The sequence below is a fragment of the Alternaria burnsii genome (assembly GCF_013036055.1).
Source record: "Alternaria burnsii strain CBS107.38 chromosome Unknown 733, whole genome shotgun sequence".
In the NCBI taxonomy this organism is placed as follows: domain Eukaryota; kingdom Fungi; phylum Ascomycota; class Dothideomycetes; order Pleosporales; family Pleosporaceae; genus Alternaria; species Alternaria burnsii.
In genome coordinates, this window is record NW_024066130.1 from 221,195 (window position 1) to 235,763 (window position 14,569).

General features: G+C 49.5%; 4 protein-coding genes across 4 annotated transcripts; 1 reads left to right on the top strand and 3 right to left on the bottom strand.

Moving 5' to 3' along the window:
- Positions 1-451: 451 nt before the first annotated feature.
- On the bottom strand, positions 452-811 carry GT037_010757 (uncharacterized protein; the record flags this gene model as incomplete). The annotated part of the gene is made up of 2 exons (XM_038935804.1): positions 596-811; positions 452-540 (listed from the first exon to the last, which is right to left on the bottom strand). Coding segments are annotated over exons 1-2 (231 nt in total), but the record flags the coding sequence as incomplete, so codon positions are not given.
- Positions 812-993: 182 nt separating this feature from the next.
- GT037_010758 (uncharacterized protein) lies at positions 994-3,237 on the bottom strand (the record flags this gene model as incomplete). Its single annotated transcript, XM_038935805.1, has 3 exons — positions 994-2,260; positions 2,311-3,104; positions 3,160-3,237. The coding sequence occupies 3 exons, from the start codon at positions 3,235-3,237 to the stop codon at positions 994-996; spliced, it is 2,139 nt and encodes a 712-aa protein (XP_038781575.1).
- A 3,637-nt stretch (positions 3,238-6,874) lies between these two features.
- GT037_010759 (uncharacterized protein) lies at positions 6,875-10,540 on the top strand (the record flags this gene model as incomplete). The annotated part of the gene is made up of 6 exons (XM_038935806.1): positions 6,875-7,687; positions 7,732-7,981; positions 8,037-8,409; positions 8,455-9,017; positions 9,074-9,140; positions 9,187-10,540. 6 exons carry the CDS (start codon positions 6,875-6,877, stop codon positions 10,538-10,540), a joined length of 3,420 nt encoding a protein of 1,139 aa, XP_038781576.1.
- Positions 10,261-14,205, bottom strand: GT037_010760 (nacht and ankyrin domain-containing protein; the record flags this gene model as incomplete). Its single annotated transcript, XM_038935807.1, has 6 exons — positions 10,261-10,274; positions 10,505-11,239; positions 11,663-12,589; positions 12,755-12,833; positions 13,023-13,554; positions 13,604-14,205. 6 exons carry the CDS (start codon positions 14,203-14,205, stop codon positions 10,261-10,263), a joined length of 2,889 nt encoding a protein of 962 aa, XP_038781577.1.
- Between the last annotated feature and the right edge of the window lie 364 nt (positions 14,206-14,569).

A 14,569-nucleotide genomic window follows, 5' to 3' on the forward strand; every position in this document is an offset into this window, starting at 1 on the left:
ATACAACTCCGGCCATCAGCCGCAAATCCCATGGCTGGATTCATCGTACTGCATATCTTAGATACTTGCAAACTGACACAATGAGACTTAGCACCACTCTCCATCAAGACTCCCATGGGAATTTCCCCTGATTAGTGATGCAACTTTTAGTCCTGTGAACCTGGTTCGTAGTCGTGGTCCCATTTCGGACGCAATCGATACAGAGGCGGTTCCTCTCACGAAATCCATTTAGCCTGGCATCGCGCGTTACTCTATAGCGAGGTTCTCCGTGTCAGCGATAATCACACGGCTCCCATTGCTTGGGCATGAGTGAATCACGCATCTGATCCATCTTTCCAACGATTTTTGATACTGTCACATCCAGTACCTGTAATGGCCGAAGATCTTCATATTGAAGAAGTTGTGTGTGAGCAAGACTATGAACAGCTCCCCATGCGCAAGTGCACGAACTGCTCTCGTCCATTCCGGCATCCGTCGATCCGTTGAACAGTATGTGCTGCAGTTCTGTGCGCATCCTGTTTCTTCGCTCTTCTAAGAGATCTATGGCCATAACGTTAGCGGGGTCAACAAAATCTTTGGCAAACTTGATACCTACAAAGAACCTTCCATGAAACCCAATCAGTCAGACCGGTAACTTGATCGGGGAGTGAAAGGTGATAACCTTGATGATGGAGCATCATCGAGATCGTAATATCACCGAAGGCCTGCGTATCGTTCAGAATGTAGGCGGCAGCCATGAGATAACCCAACTGTAAGATATCCTCAATACCTTCCAGATCCAGCCAAATTGCGCTGGCATAGAAAGTAATCTTCTAATATAAACATACTGATGTATAAGTGGAAGAGTAGTGTAACGCTAAGCTACGGTCAGTTTTTAAGTTCTAACAAGGTAGGCGTACTGCTGAAGTTAGACAGCGCTACTATTACTCTACTATATAGTTACTATCCTCTTGCACTTTGACCAGACCAAAAGAGCATAGAGTAGTTATGCTATCATGAGGACTGCCCCTCAAATAGGAAGTGATTGTGCTGATCGTGAGCGGTCCTGAATAGATTGCCGAAAGAAGACCCAAATTCCGACGATCCCTGTGGCGACGTTCCAGTACGCCCAGCAGATACCGGTGTCTGAGAGTTCCCTTGAAATAACGGTGGTGGGAAAGTGAACATCGATTGTGAACTGACTCCGTAGTTGTAGTTGATTTGGCTGGGATCACTTGCCACAGCATGGCTCTGTGAAAGAGGTGTCACTAGGAATGATACGTCCTCTTGCAAGAGGTTGGAGATGTCGAATCGTAGTCGGAGCGCCAGAGTTTTTAAAATGTTAAAAGAGGTCCGGTATGCACGCTCTGCAACTCGATCCGTTTCTCCTAACATTCTCAGCCGTCTGGTCAGCTTCTTGACTCTTGGTAGGAGACCTTGATCCCCAGAAACGTGATCCATACAGTAAGAAAGCTCTACAAGCAGCACCGTTAGTGCTTGCATGATATGGTGAACTAGAGACCACCAGGGCCCAGTTTCAAACATCTGAGCCGCAGTCGCGTGGTCCGGTAAGATGTCCGTGAGCTTTTTGGCGGCATTGACACATGCGCGGGCCATGTCTCCGTTACAGCTGGCAGAAGACTCAGTCTGGTTAGGGATACGACTGTTGACTCTACACAGACACGGCCGAGTGGTTAGGATTTGTACCCTGATGTAGCTCATCTGCAACATGAGGCGGTTGCGCCCAAAACGACTAACGTCGTTCCACGAAATGGAGTCAAGACCTTGCGGAAGCATTTGTTTCCATCGCTCGAGCTCACCACACAAATCAACCATCGTCCGCTGAATGTCCTTCCATGATTTTGTCGATATATTGGCGGAGTACAAGCCAGCCATAGCGTTCTGCCCTATGACATTGATTTCTGCCATATGTCTCAGTAGCGAGCTCGCGCTAGACGGCTCCGAAGCAGTCGGCGCAGATCTACCAGCATCGCCATGGATCCCGGCCCCTTTGTACTGGTTGTCCCAATATGGCGTGGCAAAATCGTCTGACAGTTGTTCCATCGACACTGGTAACGGCAATGGAGTGGAGTACTGGTCTTCGTGAACAAGACTTGGTCTGCCGAGCATGATACTCAAACTACCTTCAAAGATCTGTAGAGCCCACCAAACATGCACCAAGATCTCTTTTTCGGCTGTGCTAAGGGTTTCATCCTCATTACGAAGGTGTAACCCAAGCGCTAGTGCGTAACGAAGAGCAATGCCAATAGCAACCCATGACCTTGAGGGCACATGTTAGCGGGACAAGTGAAAAGGCGTGATAGAACCTACCTATTAACATTACCGACAGTTGAAAAATAGAAGGCGAAGAGGGCAGTGACCTGGATTCGCGCAAGGTCTGGCTGATGAGCTAGTGAAGGCTCTCCTAGGTCCAAAATTTGGGCACGAGATTGATAGACGATATGATCTCGGCTGTCTGCCTGCCAGTCTGCTTCTGTTAAATGTGAAAACCTTGCTCCTATAGCAAAAACAAGGTTCAACATGGCCAGCCATGTCTCTGACATATCGCAAGGCGTTCCTTGCGTTACGGATGCATAGTAACCGCGAACTTGGTTGATAAAAGTTTCTTGCGAAAGTACTGGAAAAGTGTCGTGAACAGTGTGCATGTAGCGCTGGATTAGTCTCTGGGCAACCTCGATGGTTGGCAACTTGTACGGCTCGACAGCATAGTCTATCTCTATGCCTTCGTTATCCAGGTAGAACGTAGAAATGCTTGTCGGTATCTTTGACTTTTGCTGTTGATGCTGTCTCAAAATTTCCGTGCGTCGCTTCGAAAATTCTGGAGTTACTGAGGGAAAAACGTATAGACTTTCTGAAGCCGATAGTGATTCTTTATCGCGTTCCGTATCGTGCTGCAGATGCCGAAGCCATTGCACTTCCGAGCTCTTCCCAATAAATCCAGTCGACTGGGAGTCTCTTTCCTTGTGCAAGTCCTCATCCAGGATGTCAGCTTCGTAGTTGGAGCCGACACCAGCAGACACATCAGATTCTGTGCCTGTATCTTCCGTAGTGGGTGGACTTTCGTGTTCTGACAATGCCATGGCATCTGAGACATCAGCCGTAACCTATTCGTTGTCAGCTTCTATGAGAAAGGAAGCAGGTTATCCAGAGCTCACGCACACGGCTTAACGTGTCGGCTATCTGTTGCTTCTGTTCATCTGGGACAGAGTCTTCGATTTGCTGGAGAAGTTTGACCATATCCTGATTATGTCTCGTGGCGCTGCTGACTATCAGACCTCACCTACACTTTGGGAGGTAGAACGAACGCTTTAAGGCGGTTTCTGCGAGTCTCTAAGTAGACACAGGGTCGCATACTTTCTATACAATTTCGACATTGCGGCCTCCCTCCATCACAGCGCACTTTGCGTTCTCGGCAGCCGTTACAAGCTATCTGAACCCTACGTACTGGAGGTCGCTGATAACGGCGTGCTGAAGCTCGCGATATGGGTACCTTAGGCAGACTGTCCGATCTGGAAGGCTGTAGAATTGGGAGAGACATTGTTTTGAACGGTGTAGCGTGGTCGACTGCAAGAGGAGTTGTGACGAAACGAAGGCTATGCGATGCTAAGGTGGTAACCAATGTCGAAACTGCGATCGGTCCAGGCTGCTATCGAGGGGAAAGGCCACTAAGGGTGCTGTGTGTACGATCGGCGATCGAAAGAAAGAATCAACCATGCAATGTTCCATTGGCTAACGATGCAGGAGTCGACTGCTGTACAATGGGTAGGCAGCGCTCTGAATCCTTGTTGAAAGCGGGCGTCCAGCGATGTGGTTGGCCGACGCGTGTTTCATGGAAGGCTGGGCCCCAATTCTTTTGGTCGGCGTTCGTTCCGCGGTGCGATGGCCTGGCTCACGAAATCCGTATGTCATCATCGCGGACGTGAGCGACTAGAAACTTCCAGACATACTTACTAGACGTCTTCTTCGATTCCTATGTTCCTTGCCATCCAAACCTCAAGGTTGGGTCATTGCTGTCATGACTTTAAAGGCACATGATTGGTCCGGCGAAGTATCACCGGTAGGATGACATGGTACGCGAAAACGAGTCATCCACTATTCTCATCGTCCCCACAATCTGGGAGCTGCTCTTGTTTAGTACTTGGAGAATTTGGATACCCTTTTCCTGGTCAGCTCAGGTGCATTGAGTGGCACACAGCGTGATCGCAAAATCGCATGCGAGACTTGGAGTGCTGTGTACTACGAAGAAGATGGTCAAGCATAAGCTCCGTCGATAGACGCGCGACTAGGCAGATTCTGTGCTACCTACCCACTTTACTCTAGAGCTTACTCTAGAACATGCAGCTTTCCTGAAGATCGCTCGCGCGGCTCTATCGCAATCGCAGCTTACAGCTATTGCGCTTGCTGCATTGATCGCTCGGGATTTTCCCCCTGCTAATTGGCAATCACGTCTAACAACGCCGTTGGTTTTCCCGTGGATAGGTGGTTCTTCATCATTGTAGCAATATTTGAAGCCATAATATGAAGCGTCAGAGCAGCTCTAATCTGGTGTTCCAGGTGAAAAAGACCAAACCGCAAATATTCTTTGCGGTAAGCCATACAGCTCCATGGATGAACATATTGTGTTGCTCGTAGTATATGCAGTAAGAATTTTAGGTCTTCGAGAGGTGTAGAAATGAATACTGAAGCTAACAAATTCGGTGAAAATAAAGAATGTGCGACCACTACCTACACAGGCAGTATCAAATGAACCAAATTACACTCCTGGCACTGCAAGTACATTTAATCGCCCCCAAGAAGCGCTTTAATCCCCTGGAAAGTGCGCTATCAGAGTTTGGAACTGACATAAATTGTCTTAAGCTGCACAAAGGACAATTTCCTCCACTTCCTTTGACGCCCCAGCCCAACCCTCTGGAGACTCGTCGTCTTTTTTGGACATTTCTTCCTCTTGGATCTTATACCTTGTTGGGCTTCCTTCGATGTTGATCACATTTATCACGATATAATAAGTGTTGCCCCCATTGTTGATTGTCACATGATCGCCCTTATAGAACTTGTCCTTGGGGTCAGTACGTAACGAACAATAACAAGGTAACATCCAGGACGTACTATGGCCGTGGAAGCTCTGATAGTATTGACAAAGGTCGCTAGTCTGGAGTTGCGATAAATTTGAGAAGTTTTCAGGACAAGTAACTATGGATATATACGTGTGCAAGAGTTTGTATTGTCAGATCTGAATCTAGATCTGGGATATCTCCATGCAAGTTGTGACTAACTCTCAGATCTATACACGATTGCGCAGAGCCTCGTATCCTGCCCCTCACAAGGGTATCGCTAACAGTTACGTGGCAAAATGAAGACACCGCAATGTGCAGTGATCAACGCATGTGAACTTGTGCCTTATCTCTTACTCGCTGACTTCTCGTTGCTTCGGTATAAATCAACATGATACAGCGAGAAAGGCAGGGTGCCATTGGTAATTGTCGCGGAAGGCAGACTCTGGCTGCAGATGGATGTTACGGTGAGCTGCAAACGGCTGCATGCATTGGAAATCAAGTATGGTGTCATTTAGGTTTGATGTGGTAGGTTCTCTGTATAGTAAGATCGGAGCTTCCGCTGCCATGCATGTCTAGCCAGGCAGTGTGGAAGAATGGACCTTTCTTTGCTTTGCTCGTTTCGCGACGCACATGCTCGGAGATTCCAGGCTACCGTCCTCACCGATGTTCCTTTTCGAAGGTTTGTGTAGTTGTTCGGAATGAAAACTGGGATGCTCACTCAACACCATGATGCGCGACGATATGTGGTGGCACTTTACAGGCCTCACAGTGCTGTGCGATAGCGTATGCCTCACTCTCCCCTATCACAAAGTGAGTAGTATGACCTTCCGCTTCATAGCTGCATGACATACCTCAGCTGTCAGGTTTCCCGACCGCATACAGCAGAACGAGCACGCCTCACCAATTTCATTCTTGCAGGCAATCTCTATTTGCGTGGTGATAGAGTCAATGCTTTCATTGGTATCTTCTATGGTGCTTTCACAACGCTCGAAAACGATAGAGAATGTAGGTGTGTACTCCGAATAACGACGAGCTTCGAGATGCTTAGGTTCAAGTAGATTGAACTTTGTAAACTTATCACGTTGAATCACCCATAGAATTTGTAAATGAGCAATTTAACATACGTGACTTGAAAAGCTACGTACCCCGCTTCTGCACATGACTGCCAAGGATGGTCCCATCATAGGTAGCTCTGGAGATCCATACATATGATCATGTCTGAAGTTCTCGTACATAGTCTACACTCAATAAATTCATCATGATTTATCCATTCTGCGAGTCTCAGTCACAAGAGGCTATCGCAATCGCGTCTGCGCTCGGCGATCTCTAGCCTATAGGCTAAGGCTACGGTCTAGCAAAAAGCTTTCGCCTTTAGGGTTGCATTTAAAGATGTTTTCCTAGGGGTTCTCACTATAATGCGATAATAATGATCACGGATATCTCTAAGATACAACTTGCTTGGACGCTACCTAGATTAGGCGTGGCCCCAGTAGAGCAGCCTACTGACTTCCTTGGCTTATGTGCGGGATTCTATCTAACTCTTTTAGGGATTAGTAAGCTGTGCTGATGCATACCTCGAACCATACTAATTAAACAGAAGCGCTTCAGTATTCCCGGTCAGATATGACGTAACAGACTTGTCGTGGGGAAGGCTGAAGTCTTGGCTACTGCATAGGTTCAGTTGGCAATTTGGAGGGGTAAACCTCCCACCCTGCATTACCATTCAACCACTCAGTCCCATTATCTTGCGGGTAACAGACATTTGAAATTTCGTTTCCATTTGTTTGCGAGAGCAGCTTCAAAGTAAAACTCCAAAGACGATGGAGCCTTCCACCAAACCCGGCATTGCCAAACGATTCGTTCGACGGTTGAAGGACCTCGGTTCCGGCAGGAATTCAAAGTCGCATCCCACAGTATCTGAGTGTTCACCCCATAAAACAAGTCCAAGACGGCCACCTATACCACTTGCGGAGAGCCTTCCAAATCAATTCCCAATAGCCTCTGGTGCGCCGGCAAGCGCTTCTCATGTTACCAATACCAGGAATGATTCTACTTCCCATGATGGCAATGACGATCGTGCGTCGACATCTTCGAAGAACTACGAAGCTATTACTCATCGTGAAAACCCACCATCCAACGATGAAACTCATACTGATGCGGCCAATGTTACATCGATATCACAAAAACCAGTTTCTCAGATTAAGGACACCCATAGCCAGGAAGAAGTAGAGCCCATTCAAGCTGATGCACAGATCACGCCTACTTTGCCTCAGACCTCATCAGCAACACCAGGCAATGGGATTAGTCTTTTGAGAATGCCCGGGGCTAGAGAAGCGAAAACGTGGGATGAGGCACGTTTGAAGTTCGAGAAAGAGCATGAAGCTGAGTGGAAGTTCCTGAACGATAGGTTGACAGAACTCACTACTAGCGATTGGAGTTCGAAGTTCATCACCGCCGATCTCGATTTGCCTCAATGTATCCAGCAAAATTCCACCTCAAAAGAAGTCGTACATCGTATGCGGCGATGGTTACCAAGCTTAGCTTCTGTCAAAAGCGTCGTCATGCCTATAGCAGCCCTCGACCCTCACAAGATTGCACCCATATGTTGTGCAATCGTATTCAGTACCACTGAGGTAAAGTATCTGTCTAACGATATGAACTTGGTTAATTAGCGTAGCTTTTTGTCAACGGTCCGGATCCAGAATTTCGAACCAAAGCCTTAGACGCTTATTTCGTAGCCGCAAATACTATCAGTGAGTGGATCTCCTACGAAACGACATCGATACCAGAGCCCACAGAAGGAGTCAAGGAGCTAGAAAAAGAGCTTTCTACCGTGTATGTCATGGCATTACGCCTCATGCATGATATTCAACATGCTACATACGGATTCCAGGCCGACTCTAAGCTTGGAAGATTCAAAGCGAAAGGTGAGCTGACGTTTGGAAACGTAATGGCCATTGTTACTTACGATTGAGATTTCAGCTGCCACAACGTTCAAGAACCCTACTGTTGTATGGGATGATATGGTCAAGGACATCGAGAGAGTTCGAGATACCTTGTCTCGAAGAAGAAAGGGAATCGAAGAAGAGGAAGCTTTGGGGGACAAAGTGGCTAAGATTCTCGAATGGATCAAGCAAAAGGATGATCCAGAACAATCAATGAGTAAGATCGAAACTGAGGTCACATCTGAGGGACGATCAGACAACTATGCGCAATGGTTCCTTAACCTGCAGGTATACAGGGCCTGGTCCGAAGGTTTCCGCAAACGTGAAGACATGGAGACACAATCCGAACCGGTCTCACCCCGTGTCCTTTGGATTAGAGGTTTTTATGGCACAGGAAAAACAACGATCGCGTGAGTTGTCTTTATATGAAGATGGTCTAAGTTAACATCAAGCAGTTGTCGAACCTTGTTGGATCTACAAGCACTTGAAGCCTTACAAACTCCGGATGAACCGTTCCGAGTTATTCCCTACTTCTGCTCCGCTCGAGGTACCAAGAGGCCCGATTGCGAGACAATCATCCGGTCACTTATTAGGAAGTTATCATGGAAATCAGACTATTCGGTTTCTGAACCCGCGCGTTCGCTTTATATCAAGTGCACCAAAGGATTGAAGGATGACCCATCGACCAAAGACTGGCAGCGAGTATTGGTCGACGTCATTCAGGAATATGGAAAGACAGCGAGACTCGTATTTCTCGTTGATGCACTCGACGAGGTTGCCGACATTGAACAGTGGGGAGATCTTCTTAGGTGTATGCGGGAAGTTACAAATGAGTGTCACAACGTGTATCTGATCTGTACGTCACATATTCAGGTTGTAGTGGATGAATATTTCGATAAATCGATTCTGCTACAGTATAAGGTAAAGCAAAGCGACACGAAGAAGGACATGGAAACCTTTATTGACACGGAGATCGCGTTCCGGAGTCTGGACCCTGGCTCACGATCGTCCATCTTCTGTACGTAACCTGGCAATGACTGTTCAATGTCGATCTATCTGCTGATACGAAAACAGTTAAAACAGGCCATAAAGCGCTCGAAAACAAGATGCGGCAGCTTCTGTCAGACCGGGCAGGGGGCATGTTAGTACCCAGCTCCCGTTTTCAAGGTCTATACTTACATTTGTAGGTTTGTCTGGGTCAGGGTTTGGCTTCAGATCTTACTACCTACACACAATCGACAAAAGACCGTCTTTACCGTGAGCCGTGCCCAAAAGCTGCTCACTGAGTTGGATGCCTCAAAGAACAATACCCAAGACGAGCAGCTCAGAACAGCCTATCAACGCCTCTGGGATCAAAACGAATACGATGACTTTGTCGAGACAAGGCGAGACCTTTTCCGCTTTGTTCTTTGTTGGCTTACGCCATTGTCAATCCAAGATGTGACGAAGATGCTGCGGGCCGGCTCTGATCACAAAGGCCTAACCGAGGAGTGGGTAGGCACTCTAGGAGCAGATTTCCTTACCATCGACACTGGAAGCATTATCACATTCGTCCACGACTCTGCAAGGCACTTTATTCTTCATCTTGCTGAGGATGGCCAACAAAGTCCTAGTACGGCACAACAGTTCTTGTTCCAGAGTCAAAAGAATCATCGTCAGGCAATGAGGCTATTCAACACGTTGTTCGGGCCACCTGGGCGGTCGTTTCTTGATGATGAATTCATTCATACACTTGGATGGTATTTTCAACGCTATTTGCCACGGCACTGCGAGCTGGCTGCACTTGATCCCCTCGTTGTTGATAGACCATGGGAAGTTTTATTCGATGAAACGAGCAGCGCGTTTCAAGCATGGCTTATCTCTGGACGACCGTGCGAGATAAAACTTGTCAGAGGGAGAACATCTTGGCGATATGAAGTGCCTCTCGAGATCATCCAAGATATCGGCGTCTCCAGCAAAGCAGCATGGCTTGGCTACCCCTGGCGTCGGCATCCTCCTGACGGATGTTTTGAGACCCTGGAAAGACATCGACGAGACTGGAGCGAGCAAGAACGCTATCTAGAACGCAGACTCGAAGGCTCACTAAGCCCTAGCGCTTTGGCGTTAGCGATGACAGACGGTCGAGCCAACGCAGTATCCTTTTTACTCCATGGTGTCTATCATCTGCATGGTCCGAGAGCTGTTCTAAACCTGATTTCCTCTTTCTGCAAACTCGCAGAGTCTTCTCAGCAGGCCTGGGAGGTTTTCGCACGAAGAATGAATCATGCGCAGTACCCTAGGCAAATTTTGCGGAAAACACTTGGACAAGAGATAGCTTCCGAGATGCTAATGCATTTTACTATTCGATGCGGGTCGAGTGCTGAAGACGCCGCGAAAGCGAACGCTGTGCGAGAAGAGCTAATAGGTTTGTGGCAAATCAAGTGGAGCGTGGAAGACAAGACAGAACCATCTCCTCCCACTGTTCCAACTCTGCCCTCATCTTCAAAGAGTTCGGTTCGCGCGTACTCATTGACGTCGATGACGGAGCAAGTCTCTGACTGATCTTGTCCAACCACGCTATGGCCGGATCATTGTACGTCTTGTCGTGTGCAAAGACCATACTACCACGTCGGTACAACGCTTCGTCATCGTTCCCGTGGCCAATCTCCTCAAGTTGACCATCTGCTTCCTCGTCATCTTTTTCGTCCCCACCAAATCTGTCACTCTCATCACCAGTCTCGTTGCCTTCATCTTCATTGTTCTCGACACCCTCCACGACCTCCACAATCTCCCAAAGCTTATCATCATTCCCCGTCCATGCCTCCCCACCCATCAATGGACTAAACATTGTCTTTCCACCCGTACCCGAGATATCAATCGCCGCAATCTTCAGCGCTAGGCAGGCTCCAGGTCTGCTTTCTACAGGCGGCACATCGGGTATGTTACCGCTTGGCCACAACGTGGGCAGGTTTGCAGCGAAAGTTTTCCAGTGGGTTGTTTTACCTTTAGCAAGCCATCTGGCGCGGTAGGCGGAGAGTGTGGAGGAGAGACCGTGGGTGTACAAATGGTATTCGGTGTGCGTCGTTGCGCTGGTGATGGTGATAGGGGAGGATGGTGATGAAGGCGATGATGCGGTTGCGAAGGATAATGTAAGGGACGCGCGGCGTACACGTATCAATCGTGTCTTAGCTGAACTGAGAGACTCAACGCGATTCTCTGAACTGAGTCGATATCTCTTCTTCCCACCCTTTGCATCTTCCCCTATCCTCACAGCGTCTTGCTCATCTTCATCCAACTGTCCAGCTGCCCTCCAAGCCGGATTAGGAAAACACGGATCCCCCCACTCCCCCAGTCTCGTCCAGAAGTGATAATGCGGAACATCGCATCCAAGAAACCTCACAAAGAACAAATTCTCCAGCACCCTTTCCCCCTTCTCCCATGCTCTTCTTCCAACACCACCACCATCCCCCCAGTAATCCAAATAAGCAGCCACATACCCCATCCCCCCAGGCCTCCACAACGAACTCTCATAAACCTCCTGCACCAACCTCGTCCTATTCCTCCTCCTCTGCACATGCCTCGCCGCTCTCTCCTCTTTCCTCGCCTCCCCTTTACCCTTGACCCGTGACAACTTCCTATTCTCCAGCCACCATTTCCGATACGTATCCGCCAGCCCGGGCTTACTCTCGTTGAGACGAGAACCCAGGTGAAAATATATATGTGCATTCCAGCCCTGCACCAACGTGCGCTGAGCCCAGTGCACACCGCTTTCTACAACGGCGTGCTGGAGCGTGCCGATTAAATGGCCGTTGCGTGCTGCGGACCGTGTGCGTGGGGAGAGCATGGGACAAAAATCTGGATCGACGCCAGTCGGATATTTGGAGCCTGGCAGGACGAGTTTCTGCTTACTCGAGGTCGTGGTGAGTCGGAGGGGGGCATAGGGTATGGCCCGTGGTTTGGGCTCGGAGAAGGAGAAGAAGCGTGGTGGGTAGGTATCTGGTAGTTGCTCGTGTGGCCATTCGAAGAGGCGGAGGCGGCAGTCTGGTTTGGTGTCGCGGTCCATGGGTTCGGGACTTGATTCTGTCGATGTCGAGTTCCAGGATTCGTCGCTGAGGGCTTGGCCGAATTGCTCGCGCGCGTACTCGTTTCGACTTGTTTCTTGGGCTTCGATGTCGGCGTCGCTTAGCGTGTCGTCGCTGACGCTTTCGTCGCGTTGTCGCCTTCTTTCCTTTTCAATCCTCCTCTCGTGCTTTTCTTCAATCTGTCTTTGTTTATGTGCAGCTCTTCTTTCCTCCTCTTCTTTCGCCTCTTGTCTCTTTCGCTGGAGTGCGAGCACGGCATCTTGCTCCGCACGTCTTTCTTCTTCATCATCGTGTTTCAAAGCCCATGCCATCTCAACCTTTTTCATATCCTTGCGATAGATGCCGCGCTCCTTTGCTTGATCGACAAGCTCCTTGTAGTTGTAGTTATCGTATTTGGAGTCAGTCTTGTGCTCGTCGCGCACTTTATGTGTGCCGCCCCGCCTGTGTACAGCAGCATAACGGGTTGTGCTGAGTTTTGAAGGCTCTGGCGAGCCCCCATACAGCGCGGGATTATCCTTCTTTGGTTTACCTTTGGGCATGGTGAGTACTGCAGGGTGGTGTTGGAAGTTTGGTATAAACGATCAGAACACCAGACGTAGGTCAGCTTGTCAATAGAAGAGCAGATCTTGGAGACAATATTGTGGCCGCGTTTGAGCGGTGTTGCCGCCTTCTCGAATACTTGGGAAATTTGTACTTGTCGTGGACATGTCTTTCAAGAGTCCTTCGTCAAAGGCGCGCGCTGAACTTGCTTTGTGCCTATACTTGCCCTTTGTCTGTGTCTGTATCAGTCAGTGTGCAACTCGAGGTAAGCGTAAACACAAGGCACAACGCATTGTATCACTTTGGTGGTATGCTCGAAAAATTGATTCGTAAGGGTCTAGGGTATCTCACTATGGCGTGTTAACTTACATGCAATCATATTGATAGGAAGTAGCTTACAGTTCCGATTTCTCGGCACCCACCTCCCGCTTTTCTGCTTTGAAGTCGAGGAAGCCCTCTAGCTCCATCCACTCTGCGGTAAATGCCATGACGAGTTTTGTCCAGTCTTCTACCGTGTCCATGTCTAGGTGCTCTCCGTCGTCTTCGATTGTGTGCCACACTCTTGGAAAGGGCGTTGGGATCATGTGCAGGATCTCCACGCCGCGCGCCATGAAAGGAACGTGGTCGTCCTGCACGAAGCCGCCCATGAAAGCATCGTTTTGTTTATTCGCGTCAGGTAGGAAGGGGCGTTCGGCGCGGGGCTTCTTGTCCTTGCGCTTGGCCATCTTGGACTCGTGATTGGGAGAGGACTTCATCAAGCCCAGCTTCTGCAAGCGGGCCTCGGCCGTTGCCATGTGCTTGTATGCCCAGTGCGTGGTCTTGAAGTAGGACGGTACATTTGGGCCCTTGGAGCCAAGGAGGTCGAGCAACAGGAACAAATCGATCGAATCGAGCGGGGTGCGGTATATCGAGGATGCGGCGTGGAAAGTCGACTCCCAGTCTTCGGCGAGAGCTCTGTGCACGTGTCAGTTACCAACTGCGGGGCCGTAGACGTGATGCATACCGCGCGCCATACAGACTGTCCGTGTCGGTCCAGGTCTTGAAGGCCTCCTCGCCGTCGAGCAACAGGATCTGCACTCCCTTGTGCTCCACGTCAAAGTCGTCCGGGTCCGCCGCAGCCCACTTCTTTGTCAGCGCCGCGTCGATGCTGCGAGCGATGTGCAAGATCATGGCGCATGGGGCTGCGCTATCGATGGCTCCAATGAAGCCTTTTGGTGTATACTTGCTGTCATAGTGCGCGACCAAGGCCAGGCGCGAAACATCCCCCTCAAAGCTGCCCGGTGGATCGCGTGTCGCAATAACATTGACAAACGGCACTTCCTTGCCTTTGCTCACCGGCGTCGTCGACGTCGAGTTGTGCATCTCTATCCTCCATTCCGGCAGCTGCGACTTGAAGAAATTCAGAAAATGCTGGCGAACAAGGGCATTGCCGTCCGTCCCCGAGACTCTGGGGATCAAGATGGGCGCCAATATCGAGCCCTTCTTTATGTCGAAGTCATCGCCCGGCCCGGGCAGGTGTTTGAGCGTCTCATCCTCGAGGGCCTGGTAGGCGTGTCCGAGAGATAGTAATGAAATGAGCGGCAGCAGCGCGAATGCGAACAACATCTTGCCGACGAGTCACATGAAGAGCGCGCGATCAATCCAGAACGCGGCGGGAAAATAGCTCAGAGTCGCGAAAGGAGCATACCGACGTCGACGGTCGAGTGGGTCGAGGCAATCGTGGCTTCTCGACCAACGCCAGCCTTACCGGCATCGGCTAAAGTTCCCGCGCCATGCCGATCACCACACACACGTGACAGCGCGACAACCTCAGAGTCTGTTTGCGGTTTACCTCGACCCTTACACGCCCATACAACCTCATTGCTGAGTAAGCGCTGTGCTAAGCCATACAGCAGGCGAGGTTGGCAGTCGCGCGACAGAGACGTCGACCACCCGCCGACTTGAGTGAAGCAGAGAAGTGCAATTTTTT